Source organism: Octopus bimaculoides, chromosome 10 (genome assembly GCF_046866305.1).
Source record: "Octopus bimaculoides isolate indiv1 chromosome 10, ASM4686630v1, whole genome shotgun sequence".
NCBI lineage: Eukaryota > Metazoa > Mollusca > Cephalopoda > Octopoda > Octopodidae > Octopus > Octopus bimaculoides.
Genome location: NC_142937.1, coordinates 32,540,649 through 32,555,763, shown reverse-complemented (window position 1 = coordinate 32,555,763; position 15,115 = coordinate 32,540,649). Strand labels below are relative to the sequence as shown.

The 15,115-nt window shown below is 34.3% G+C and overlaps 1 protein-coding gene across 2 annotated transcripts in view; it reads left to right on the top strand.

Annotated features, from left to right (window-relative positions):
* The window catches only part of LOC106874542 (ras-related protein Rab-18), a 49,819-nt gene that overhangs the window by 24,302 nt on the left and 10,402 nt on the right, over positions 1-15,115 (top strand). The window contains exons 2-6 of one of the 2 annotated variants that reach the window (XM_014922309.3): positions 122-177; positions 5,930-5,991; positions 7,645-7,717; positions 8,933-9,051; positions 10,668-10,697. In XM_014922309.3, coding sequence (XP_014777795.1) covers positions 122-177; positions 5,930-5,991; positions 7,645-7,717; positions 8,933-9,051; positions 10,668-10,697 — 340 coding nt within the window. The remainder of the gene's footprint in view (positions 1-121; positions 178-5,929; positions 5,992-7,644; positions 7,718-8,932; positions 9,052-10,667; positions 10,698-15,115) is intronic. The other variant, XM_014922310.3, reaches the window with a different exon arrangement.

Here is a 15,115-nt window from a genome sequence, read left to right as displayed (position 1 = left end):
TTTTGCTTAGATGATCTGCTGATGTGTGTTATACTTCTGACACATACAGACAGTCACTTAAATTTTGTAAGATCATATTTATAATATTTCTCTCCTAACCACAATTTTTCTTCTCTTTCAGTCTGTTACTACGTTTTACTGATGATACATTTGATCCAGAACAAGCTTCCACTATAGGTAAGTGATGCCTTTTTTTGTTTTGCAAATAATTCTCCTCGGCCTGAAGTGCCATGAGTTTAAAATAAAGGATTATAGAAAGTTTTAACATTGCTGGCTTAATTCAGGGTGTTAGCTTTATAAAAGAAACCATTCTAATAGACAAACTAAATTGGGCTGCAAGTTCTAGGGTACACAAAAGATGCAATGGGATCTCAGGCAAAAGAGCAGACATAAAAAATTTCTTACTGTTAGAGGTATTTATAAAGATGATGGATTATTCATTTTGAGATATATCAATAGACACGGCCTAGAAACATTTAAAAAGAAACTAATAAAGCTATTTAGTGAATTAAGATTATGTATTACTGAAGGCGCTAATTTTAATAATGCCAATGTTTTTAGACATCAGCCTGGATCTTTATACAAATTAGCTTAAACTACAGAATATGCTTAATAACAAATTGTTATAGAAATAAGAGTTCTAACTATACACTTAGAATTTTGTATAATTTAGTCTCTAGCATTAGTCTGTGTGTATATCGTCTTTACTTGCAGATAAATCCACATTCATAAGTGTCTCTCACTATTATAACACAGCCCTCAAAAACAAAGAATTCTTTGAGAAGATACAATATCCACCAGGATCTAATACCTTGAAGTGCAGAAACAGGAGATGTAAAATTCTGTGATATAACCCTGTGTTCAGCTTAAATGTGAAATCTAACATAGCAAAAGAGTTTCTTGGCTTGATCTCTTATCATTTTCAAATAAATCACAAAGTACCATAAAATCTTCAACTGAAATCATATTAAAGTGAACTATTCTGCATGTAAAGACTTTGCTTATTCCTTTACAAGTTAAAAGATATAATGTCATCATGGAAAATTGCCTTCGTGATCATAATTACCAGGCAAAATTATTATTGTATAGCACTAAGGTAATATTTGAGTGATGGTTCAAGACTGAAATTTAGCATTAGATTGACTGAACGTAATTTCCAAACTTGGATTTATCAGATTGGCTTTTCGTCAGCCAGAAAGAAAATTTGTAACTGCTTTTCAGAAATATATTTGCTTCGAGAAAAAGTAGCATACATTCAATATCAATTTGTCAGTCTTGGATTGAGCCCATTTCTATTGCCATAGAAGTTCCAGGTTGAAGCTTTGTTGTCAGCCATGTCTATGTGAAAAGCTGCTCATTCAATCCCAGTGTTCTTATGACTTGAACTTAAAATTTGAACTTTGATGTAAATCCCTCCACCAAGTACCATAATAAGCTGTCTTATTGATAAAACTATAATGTATTTATTTGATTTTGCTGTACACTATCAAACCTTTGCCTTTTTTTAGGTGCAGGTGTGGGTGTAGGGTAAGAAGTTTGGTTCCCAACCACTTAGTTTTAGGTTCAGTCCCATTACGTGGCGCCTTGGTCAAGTGTCTTCTATGATAGCCGTGGACTGGGATGACCAAAGCTGTGTGAGTGGATTTGGTAGACAGAAACTGAAAGAAGCATGTTGTATATGTGTGTGTGTGTGTCCTTGTCTTGACCTCATTTAAAGGTGGAAATGAGTGTCACTGTTACACAAGCGGTGTCTTTTATTTCCAATATTCAGTGTCTTTTATTTCCAATATTACCTTGCTTGGAAGCAGGTGAGGGCTAGTGACAGGAAAAGCATCTGGTCATAGAAAAATCTGCCTGAAATAAACACCATCCAACCCATGCAAACATGGAAAAGCTGCTGTTCAATAATGACAATGATGTTGCTTTTCTGTTCTGCTAGCGACAAAATAGCGCTTCATATATAGAAATATATGCATATACATAACTTTCTTACATGATTTTGCATTGTTATATTTCGTTTACAGTTTAATTGCTTTACAATCTAATTGAATGCATACTTTATTCACAAGTTTTTATGGTCCACACTTTCAAAATTTCACTCTGTCTAACAAATCACATTCATATACATATTTTTTTTCTTTGATTTACTCTCTTGGTCATGTATACTTTGAATGAACAGCCACAACTTCATTTAGAGAAGGCTGTTTTGTTTTGCAGTGGTGGTATCACAATACAAGGCAAACAGTACACTCTATGAAGTGGCTGGTGAATGAGACACCATAAAGTTGGGAAGACACTTTTGCTAAAAACAAGACAACTTGTCTAGTAATGGTGTTATGAGAAATTGCACCTAGTGCACTCTATAAGATGATTGGTATTAGAAAGGGCATCCAGCAATAAAAGCTATGCCAAAATGAAATATACCTAGTTAACCATAGTCCCGTGACATGTCTTGTAAAATATATAAGCCTGTGTGTGTGTGTGTGTGTGTATGTATTTTATATATATATAATATATATATATATATATATAATATATATATATATATATATATATATATATATATATATATATATATAATAGTAATACAGAGGGGATCAATCAGATCTTGGCAAATTAACTTAGAAGCATCACAATGTCTTTTCCTAAACAAATTATTCTGAAAGAAAATATTCCAGGTGATTCAGCTGGTCAGTATAGTGGTCCATGCAGATTAAATAGTTGTAGATCTCTCTTAGCTGTAAATTCCAACACATGAATTGAATATGGCCATTTGAGCACTCTCCTCCAGGATAAGCATACATTACTTTAGTTGCTTTTGGAATTGTGTTGCTTTGATTAGTCACTGAGTTTAATATCTCCACTCTTTGTTGAAAATTCTTGTTTCATTCTGTTATAGATATCTCTTCCCTCATATTTTGCCAAAATATTTGGCAGAATATCACCTGATGAAATGGAGTGGTTACATAACAATACAAATTTATGTTATGTTATTTTAAGGATTTCGTATTTTAGAATAAACCACGCTATTGAACTGTGTGTAGTGATGTTTTGAACTATACATTTGTTTTGTCTGCCCCTCCTCCCTCTCTCTGTGTATATATATATATATATATATATATATATATATATATATATATATAATAATATGAATAATATTTAAATGTATGCATATATCCATACATATATGTACATACCTACATCTATATGTATACATGCATGCATATATGGGTACAGGACATCAAAAAAACGTTAAACACAATGAGAAACGAAAACATAAAAATGAAAACATAGAAAATGAACTTTTATTGAACTACGAAAAAAACAAACAGAGAACGAGACATGCAACATAAAGAGTATACTCTTTTGTCATTTGTCCCGGTTTTATCTACTCTGCGTTTCGAAGGCAAGTACAATACGCGACTTTGTTGAAACAGTCCTTCCCGCAAAGCAAATTAAATAAAATTTGGGATTATTTGCGGAGGGTGAAAGTGTTAACAAGAACAGGACAGTAAAAACAAACGGTGAGGGCTGTGTGTATATATATATATATATATATATATATATATATATATATATATATACACACACAGAAAATTAAGGATAAAACCATTTTAATGATCTTATCAAGTGACCATCGTTTAATAAAACCGTCGTACAGATAACAATTTATACTAATATATAATTATATATTAGAAATAGATGCCAAATGGCTCTAAAAACCGCATTTACACTCCGTTAGCACAGGTTGTAACCAGGCAGATGAATAAATGAATAACATTTTTTAAAAGTGATTAATTGTAGATCAATTTCTGGTTAAGGGTTGTGATACCACTTGTTGTCATCAGTACAATATGCCCGTAGTATATAAATGCAAATATTTATACATACCCATATGAACAACATATATCTGCATGATTATATACATACACATATACACTAGATAAATCTAATTTTTTTATATCTCAACCACGTGCTTTTACGATCAAAATAATATCACAGTGAATGTAATTTGATCAGGAGTAAAAATATGTATTTATACAAAATTAAAGATAAAACCATTTTAATGATTTTATTAAGTGACCAGCATGTAATAAAACCATATGGGTAACAATTTATACTAATATATAATATATAATATATTAAAGGGTGTGTCTATTTCTAGCGTGTTGGTGGGGTTTATCCACACCCTTTAATATAATTATATATTTATATATATACATATATATATATATATATATATAAACCATGCTAAATATATGTGGTCTGATCAATAAGTATCTGGTCTGTTGCTATAGTAACGAAGCTAAAGCATGGAGAATTAAGCCACTTGGAACAGATTGACTTTGCACTCTGCTGTGCGTGCGCACTAACTTTTAACATTCTAGCTCACTTCCGCTGTTTACAACAGTGCTCGGAAGGAAAGTGTGTGGTGTGTGATCATCGCATTGACCATGACAGACAAAGTTGAGTAGAGAATCTGCATCAGATTTTGTCAAAAGCTTGGTGATACCTACTCAGAGGCCTGCACAAAGATTTCAAAAAATTTTCATTGTTCTTGACACAATCAAGGAGATCTTGTGCAACTGAAACCTCAGTGTCCATTTGGTGAGCTGGAAACAGTTTTGGCACAAACTTGGCAGACACATGTCTCATACCCAAATCTTTAGTGATAATGGTCTGAAATGAACCGTAACTAATCTGCACATTCTCTGATAACTCATGTATGGTGATTCGACAAGTTCCCGTCACAGCTGCACACACATCTGCGATGTTTTTCTCACTTATGCTGGTTGCGGGTCTCCCAGAACATTCGCCAATATCAACATTTTTTGGCCATCTTGGAAACGTCTGAACCACTCAAACACTTGTGTGCAGCTCATGCACTCCTCTCCATACACTTTCTACAACTTTGCGTAGGCCTCTGAGTAGGTACCACCATGGCAACTTTCTCTGTCATGGTCAATGTGATGATCACATGCTACACACCTTCTTTCCAAGCACTGCTGTAAACAGGGGAAGTGAGCTAGAATGTTAAAACTTAGTGTGCAGGTACAACAGAGTTCAAGGTCAGTATGTGCTAAGCTGCTTCACTCTGCATGCTTTAGCTTTGTAACTATGGCAACAGTCCGAATACTTGTTATCAGATCTCGTATATATATATTTGTAAATCAAGTTTGAAATGAAATGTACTTTTATAGCCATAGAAAACAAACTAAAAATGAAACATATGAACATGACATGGTCTTCTAATTTCTCTAGAAATGCAGTAACTCTAAATAGGAGCTGACTTGAACTGACATGACCTGTCCAATGGAAAACTGATGTAAAACAATGCTGATGAGCTTTATCATATGATTCATTACCAGCTGCATTAAACACTTTATATTTCGTTGTTAATTTCCTTGAGCAGTTTGCATTTTTAATGTTTTATGTACAATGTAATTGTGTGCATGCCTTTTTTCTTGCTTATGTATGGTTTCTTTCCTTGTTCTGTTCATCATTATCATCTTTAAAATGGAAGCAAGAATAACAGTCCATGAAGCTTTTAGCTTCCAGTAAATATGATATAACTTCTGTATTGAGCACTCTTCTAGTTTACACTGTGTTCACCTATAAAGACACACACACACACACACACAAGCATGCACCTATTTGTATAAGTATGATTGTGTGTATGTATGTATGCACACACACACACACACACACACACACACACACACACACACACACATATACACACACACACACATGTTCAATGCCAACATGGAAAATGAACTTTAAAAATCACACACACACACACACACACACACACACACACACACACACACACACACACACACATCAACAAATAGACAGACTAACTGAATAGTCTCTTTCTTCTGTACCTGTTGATATTTTGACTGACTAGAATAACATATTTTGACAGGTGTTGACTTCAAAGTTAAGACTTTGGCAGTGGATGGAAATAAAGCAAAGCTTGCCATCTGGGTGAGTAAGAAACTAATGCTGGCTTTCCTTCTAGTAGTGCAGTTTGCTATTTTGCTATTTCTCCTACTTATGTTTCTCAAGCATGCATATCTATTGTTAATTTTGTAATATGAGAACTGGTAAATTTATATCAGATGATTTTTGTTTGTTAATATGAAGAGCAAAGCTTAATTTAATGCCTTCTTAGATTACCCTAAGAAATCTAAGGGGGAAAACTGAATGAGGTCAGTGTAGATTATTTAATATGAATTGTTGTAGGTTTGAATGTGTTGGATAAGACATGGATGGTGTGGAAGTTCCAAAAGGATGCAATTCTGTGGAACTTAGTATTTTCATATAATGTATAAGATTTGAATGAAATGAGGGTGTTTAAATGGGAAGTATAGAAGTTTCAGATTGAGGAGAGTGAAGGCCAGAAGTATAGAGGTTCAAATTGAGGGGAGCTAAGGCCAGTATAGTTGTAGTAAGATAGCTGTGGATGACAAGCTGTTAAGGGATTGGATAGTAGCCAAGAGGCTAGGGCGGTGAGGTGGGGTCAGTGACTTGTGTCCTCTTACTAGTCCTATAGTGTACCAATGGCTATCATGTTCAATTCTTAATGATCCAACTCACCTTGCTGCAGGTAGAGGGAGCAGTGTAAAATTGATGAATTTTTTAAGATCATAGTTCTGAATTCGATTCTTATGGATTTTAACTGAATGGGAGCTAAAAGTATGATACTACTTTTAATTCCATTACTATCATTGTATAGTGGATATGAAAATGAACAAACAATTAAAATAGAAGAGGCCCAGAAAAGAACATAGTTCAACTTTCCCTTAAATTACAACCTAATCTCTTGAAAGGTGGGACACTTTGACTAGTGTAGTCCTAGAAACAAAATACATGAGGTAAGACCAAGATGATCATGGTTGAGCTGCTACTGATCATAGGGTTACTTCACCAGTATTGAGCTGAGTCTAAACAGTAACTCTATAACACACTTCATGGACATGCCTTTGCTCAATTTTGTTAAAAGAATGAAATAGGTTGTAAAGCACTCATAGAAATACATCAAATCTTGGAACTCATTCCTACAAAACAAGTTTTTAGAAGCCTTGTTTACAGAGGTTAAGACAAACAAAATCCAGAGTATTGATATAAAGTGGATTACTGTAGCTTTATACCTGATTCAGCATAAATGAAAGTGATTTACACAGCCTCTTGGCAAAATTCAGGGTAGGACTGTCATCAGATGTATTGCTGTACAATAATTCTGTCAGTGTTAATTCTCGCATTACTAATTTATAAACTTGGCATTATACAGAAATAGCAAATATATATGTAGACAGACTTCTAAGTGGCACGAAATTTAATGTTAAAGCTGATTTGTTCTGTATGCATAATTTTCATTTACCTAGGTCGGACAAAAGAAAAAAAGAGGGAATCTTTATGTAAGGTGGTAAGCTGGTGTGTTAAAGTGTCCGTGATTGATTAAACTTGTCACTGCAGTTTATATGTGTGATCAAATGGATTGTAGGCATAATCAGTATAGTATTTGTGGTTGGTGACTCAAACTTCTGTATTACATGAATTTATTTATACCTGTCCAATGTTTCCCAGTTATTCCTTATCGAACCATTGTATCCATTCTGTGCCTGGTGATATTTACAGGACACTGCTGGTCAAGAAAGATTTCGCACTTTAACTCCAAGCTATTACAGAGGTGCACAAGGTGTTATTCTTGGTAAGATATTTGCACACTTTCTCCTTTTTTTTTTTTTTAAATTTAATTTATTGATATTCATTCTTTTCTTAACTTTGGCATTATTGCATTGGCCAATATTATAATTGGTAGAGTCTCTGACAAAATATCTAGTGATATTTCATTATGACCTTTTACATTCTGTATTCAACTTCTGGTGATATCAACTTTGCTTTTTTTATCCTTCACAGGTTGATAAAATTAATACCAGTTTGTATAAAAGGTGTCAATCCTCTCCTAATATTCAAAACTCACTGTATTCTTTTAACTAGATACAATTCTGATAATCTCAAGGGTAAATAAAAGTCAACTAAATCTACTCCATACAGTTTGTTTCCCCACTAATCTCTGCACTCCACTGGGTATGTTTTTATCTCTAGCTCTTGCAGTGTTAACAGATGTTACATATCTTTCCCTGGATATGGCAGAGTATCAAAGGCATATATCTCCTTGTTAGGAATTGAACTCAGTAATACATGCTAAAAATGACTTATCAGTTTTACCAATCAGCTGTTTAATGTTTAAACTGACCAGATGTATCCTCTCACACTTGCCCAACAATATCATTCAATAAATAAACAATTACATCATCAAAATCTTGAAGCTTTGCAATAACATATTAATTTTTTTTTAAATGTGAATAAATAAACCTTACATTTGAGAGAGTCATCTGAATGCCATAAGTTTAAAATAGCAGTGTATTAAGGAGGAGATTTGGTTGCTATTTCTTTTAGAGTGAATGATTACATAGAGTATTCTGTCTTGGTTTGACAGTTATATCTTATGGTTTATTTACTATTGTCACACCATTATTATTATTATTAATGTTGTTGTTATTATTATTATTATTATTATTATTATTATTATAGACAGTGAGCTGGCAGAATCATTAGTACACTGGGCAAAGTACTTAGCAGTATTTTGTCTGTCTTCATGTTCTGGGTTCAAATTCCGCTAAGGTTGACTTTGCCTTTTATCCTTTCAGGGCCGATTATTGAGTACCAGTTAAACACTGGAGTTAGTGTAATCAACTAGTCCCCTCCCTGCAAAATTTCAGGCCTTGTGCCTTCAGTAGAAAGGATTATTATTATCATTATTATTATTATTATTATTATTATTATAAAACCACAACTGTGGGCTGGTTCTGTCTATTGCTAACTTATTGAACTCTACAGTTTCTCCTTATTTTTGTTTCAGTTTATGATGTGTGCAGTAAACAGTCATTCAGCAAGCTTGATGCCTGGCTGAATGAATTGGAGACCTTTGCCACTAAACACGACCTGGTCAAGATGCTCGTAGGCAACAAGATTGATAAGGTAAGTTCTAATAGGGACAGTGGTGGGTGCAATGGGGTTGGTTGTTGCGGTTTAACCCCAAGTCAAACTTGATGAAGAAGGTCTATGATTGAAAGTATTTGCTTCTGTACTTTGTGGATCATGTTCAGTCTTATAAGGCTTGGGCAAGAATTTTCTACTATTGTTCTGGGCCAATCAAAGCCTTGTGGGTGGATTTGGTACACTGAGACTATAAGAAGCCCATGTGTTTGCATGTTGTGAGGTTACTCTCTTTTTCTTTGTCAACAGGTTATCTGTACATCTCTTTTTTTCCTTTTCTCAAGCATAGACTGCATTATACAAGATGGTAGGTTGTGATTTGAATGAGATTTGGCTGCTATTTCTAGCACCATGAGTAACCAAATAAAGACTATTGTTGGCTCACTTGTATTGGGGTTGCAAGGAGTGGTGGTGTTTTAGACGTTATGACTGTGTTGGAGTTGTAGGGTGTGGTTATGTTGAGACAATTTTGATGTGCAGTTTTAATGCTTGTTTCATTTAGTATATTTTCTTTTTGTTTTTTTGTTCATTCAGTATATTAGGGCTCAGGATGGCTGCATGTTTAAGGTGTTTGCTTCTGAACCTCATGTATTATGTTTAGTTTTATTGGATGGCACAAGCAAGAATTTTCTATTATAGTCCTGAGCCAATCAAAATATTATGAGAGGATTTAGTAGACAGTAACTGAAAGAAGCCCAACATACACATGCAGTGATGTTGCTGTCTTTTTCCCTCTCAACAGGTCATCTACTGACTTTGCATCTTCAAAGACATATGAGATAAGAACATCCCTAACTTGTAAAACAGGTATGGGTTGGTGACAAGAAGGGCAACTGCCTGTAAAACAATGTCAGGATAATATATTCATCCAACCTATGCAAATGTGGAGAAACAGACATAAAAATGAATGAATCTTCTCAGATTCTGCTAAATAAACAAAAATTGCATTTATCAGCAGATAGAGGAGGAATGGTAGTTTTTTCAGAGCTCTTAAGACTGGTTTGAAGAACACAGATATGAACTCAACTAAAGACATTCAAGAAGAGCAAATTAACCCCACCCCTCTTCCCCAGCAGGCTTCCACACAATCTTCTGTCCAACAAATTTAACTCATGGAGCTTTCATTAATCTGAAGTAATGGTAGAAGACACTTGTCCAAGAAACAGTCCATTGAGATTGAACTTGAAGCTGTAGTTATAGAATGCGAAACTGATATTGTCATCATTATTCTTATCGTTAATGACTGAAAGTTGCTACCATTTTACTAATTTTGTGAAAGACGGGGTTTCATACCCAAGGAAGAAACGCGATATTGTATTATCAGTAATATGATTTTGTACTTCTGTAACACAATATTATAACATTGATAGTGCAATATTGTGACATTAGTAATATGATGTGCTTACCATTATTTAATTTTTAATACTGATATAACTTCTGAATTCTGTCATTAAAGGATTGGTAACCCAAAATTGTAACTTATCACTAACAACAACAGTTCTTTCATTACTACTGATAACAAGTGTTTTGTTTTAGTGGCTGCTGTTTGCATGATTTGTTATTACCCTTTTGTCAACTAATACCCTGTCTTTTTACAGTATGTTGATAGCAACGGAATGTCTACAGCTGTGAGTAAAAAAATAACAACTAAAAAAACCACACAGTTTTGCTTTGATTGTCGTTCTGCCTCTCCCATGTACCTCAGCTATTTCCTTCATTATACCTTTTCTTACTTATTGCCAATCCTTGTTTCTATGTTAATTTCTCTGAAGTTAGGTTTAAAAAAAAATGTAAAGCTTTCTCTCACCATTTATTATAAGAAAATAAGGTTTTAAATTGCCCTTGTTTTTGATTTTTTTTTTTTACATGGTGTCTTTGCATTGCATACTAGATGCTGGATACCTCTGCATTTTATAATAGAAGCAGGATGTGTGTGCAATATGCACGAGGAGCGATATACAAACTAGATGTTAGATGCATACACCTTGTGTGGAATTTGAAAATTGTTTCAAATGTAAGATATTTGTTGAAGTTCATTCATGATGTAAATGCTTGCTACAGGCACCTGTTACTTTACTGAAAGAACTATTTTAACAACCATGGAATAGGTTGGACAGTTTGACAGGATCTAATGGATCTAAAAACTGCATCTTGTTTCACTATTTACTTTGGCATGGTTTCTACAATTGGATGCTTTCCTAATGCCAAACAGTGAGTACTGGGGTTTTTTTTTTGAGGCACCAACACTAGTGAGTTATCCATGCAGCTTGCGTAATTATGAACCCCAAGAGAAGTTGCTTTATGCTAGCAGGCAAATGGTTAAAGTATGAGAGAAAAGACCAGTGCAGAACAGGCGTCTTGCTGTAGAGGGGCTGCATGGCTACTCAACATGTTACATATACACTGCTAATATGTGTTATTATATTGATTGCAATCATGAATTCTTGACTCCCAAAAAGACTAACTGTTGCATGTTTTTTGTTAACTCCACACAGTTGACCATGCAGGATTGCAATCAAGAACTCTGGATATTGTAAACATCCAATACAGTTCTCTATTGTCTTGGCCTAGCAAGTAATACTGATTTCTTATATTGGTACAAAATCACAATTGTTTACGTGGGGAAGACGGTAGTTTAACATGATTAGAAGGATGAAAAGTGATATTGACTCCAGTGGTATTTGAATTCAGAGTCTAGATGGACAAAACTAAATATTGTAAGATATTTATTCTACTGCTGTACCATTCTGCATACATATACTAATTATACTCACATACATGATGTACTCAATACACATACTTGATCTGCTTCTTTTAATATCAGGCATGTAAATTAATAGCAGGGTTTGTTAGGTGTAATTTGGAAAGAAATTTTGTCATGATTTTAAAAAGATCTAACTTGATCATAATGGTTGTTTAATCCTTTAGCATTTAAAGCGGCCATGTCTGGCCGAAAGTATTCTGCTTGTTTTATGTTCAAACTGGCCAAATCTGGTCTCTCATACCAACCCTACAATATCATTTATGCCTATCTACTGAGAGCTTTCCTTTTTTGATGCTGGCATTCTCAGCACTGGAATCTCTGAATTTGGTTGACCGCCATAAAATGAAGGGAGAAATCAAGGGATATCTTTCTGAGAGGTTTTTGTCTTTCAAATGCTTTCTTTTTTTTTTTTTGAGACACATTGCAATTTGGTATATGATAAGAAAGAAGAACATTCACAATACTCATATTTACTAAATCCCAAACCAGATACTATCACATCTTATTATCCTGTCCATCAATTGTGTAATAGTTCCTCATTTGATTCATCTGATCTACACCACCCATGTAGCTATTGTCATTGAGGTTTACAAATGGTGTGTCTTTTTCTTCCACATGTATTTGAGCACAAGTGAAAAGAATATTAATTTCTTTTCTTGTCTTTGTATGCAGTCATGAGCAGATTTCCTTTTTGCCATTGGATTATTTCACCTTAAAATTTCTTTTTTTATATCCAACAATACCCCTTTCTATTTGCACTTACTGTCTTATATATGTTGTTATAGCACCTAAGTCTGCTGCATGTTTGACTGAATTGAAATAGCAGTCAAAAAACTAATATAAGTCTTGGTTATGGTATGGAAGTAATAATTTCCAGCCCACACCATGTTGTCTTTTTTTCTCTGTATGAAAATTAGAATGACAGTAATGCCAAATGTTCATCTCTCACAAATCTTTCTTACTCTCACACTCCATTTTGTGGACTTGCTGTTATATATTGCTGGAAACATAATTGGCTTTATATCTGACCATTTCTTCATTAATGAATAGTCTGTTTCTTTGTTGGTAATAGGATTTAAATGTCCTTTATATATTGTTCATGTGGGGTCTTCTTTTAAATAAGAGGTCATAATGTTTTTCCTATATATGGGTGTATTGTTGGTCTCTCGTATATATAAATATTTTTTACAACTTAAAAAAAAGGTGGTTGTTCTGGTCATGATAATAAAAGCATAAGTGACCAAGGAGTTCATCTGTACTCTAGTAGTTGGCAATTTCCTAATGCTTTTTATATTTACATAAGAAAAATGCCAAAATATTCAAAATTTTTTACTCTATTATGTTTCTGAGATATATTTGTTCAATACTGCTATTGGAAATGTTATCAGTATTGGATATTGAAGTATCCAGTTCTACATCCAGCAAATAGTTTATGCTTGTTGTATATTTTCATTTGCTACTGCTATTTCTTGTTTTGAAAATCCTTCCAGTCTATAGTCACTACCATTGTTTCATACAAATTACAGAAATAATAATGATGATGATGCTGTGAATAAAAAATATCTCAAAGTTTCAAGAAAATAAATTTCACATTATAAAATGTTGGCTATTGAACATCTAGTGTTTATCTAGTGAAATCATATTATTCCTAGTAATGAGATTTATGTATATATTCCCATTTAAATAAGAATAGTTAATTACTGGTGTTATTGAACAGGTTGGCAATGAAAGTTAATTGAACTGCATTTATTTATCTAAAACAATACATTACAGTGATGATCTTATTTTGCATAAATTTAGCTGAATCTTGGCCTTTATCCTTCCTTTTCAGCCTTGTTTCTATTTTTTTTTGTAAAATGAGGTTGGTCATTATTTTTATAGGCTTTCTGCTCTTTGTGTTGTGTTGTCCTTCATCATCAAATATTAAGTCCCCTTTAGTTACCAATGTATGTATATGTATATTTTAGGAGTGACTGTGTGGTAAGTAGCTTGCTTACCAACCACATGGTTCCGGGTTCAGTCTCACTGCGTGGCACCTTGGGCAAGTGTCTTCTACTATAGCCTTGGGCCGACCAAAGCCTTGTCAGTGGATTTGGTACACGGAAACAGAAACCGTCGTACCTTTGGAAATGTGCTGTGCGTGAGAAGACCCGGCAAGCCAAGTAAGATCGTTGCCAGTGCCCCTGGACTGGCTCTTGTGCGGGTGGCACATAAAAGACACCATTTCGAGCGTGGCCGTTTTCGTGCGGGTGACACGTAAAAGCACCCACTACACTCTCTGAGTGGTTGGCGTTAGGAAGGGCATCCAGCTGTAGAAACTCTGCCAAATTAGATTGGAGCCTGGTGTTGCCATCCGGTTTCACCAGTCCTCAGTCAAATCGTCCAACTCATGCTAGCATGGAAAGCGGACGTTAAACGACGACGATGATGATGATGATCTTAATATATAAATCTGAAATTGTGTGTTTGTGTGAAGCCTTTTTGAATGTTTATAAAAATCCACATTTTCCACTTTTTCGTAAAAAATTTTACATCAATGGGATTTTCTCGACCTGAAGTTTCCAGTGCAGTAATTAGATTTTTTAAATTCCGTTTACTTTGTGTGATTTAAGGGAGATTTGGCTGTTGTTTCTAGCAACTTTTATATTTCATCCCTGCTACCTGGAACGCCATTCTTACACACGCGCTCAACATAAAAATATAGAGAGTAAAAGTAAAAGAGGGAGAGGGAGAGAGAGAGAAAGTGATACATACGTCATAGATTAAACTTTCATCTCAGTATTCTTTACCTATTTTTCATAACATAGATATGTAAAAACACACACAACCACACATACATGACCTGTGACAACAACATACACATTGCTCTCAATCTCTATTCATTTCTCCCCCTCTTCCTCTCTCGCTCTCTCAAACGTATACACGTGCAAGTAAACAATCATTCACATCGTGGTATATTTACAAAACATTGATGGCATAACTACAGAATTGTATCCCCCAACTTTGGAAGGTCATAACTTTCATAAAAATGAATATTTTTTTATGAAATGTACCTTGATGTATGTACATTTCAAGCATGTAGGAATTTTGAAGGAAACAACTGCAGGTTATTTTTGAGAAGTCTTCCCCACTCGGTGGTGTTTCGGAGCAAGTCGTCCATATTTGTTTCATTTTTCTCTATTATGTGCTTATGTGCATCCTTAGATTTCTAATGAAGTAATAGGCAGTGAAGAGAAGCAGTCATAAGAAAACTTTTAACTACCCCTATTCCTTTCTCTCTCC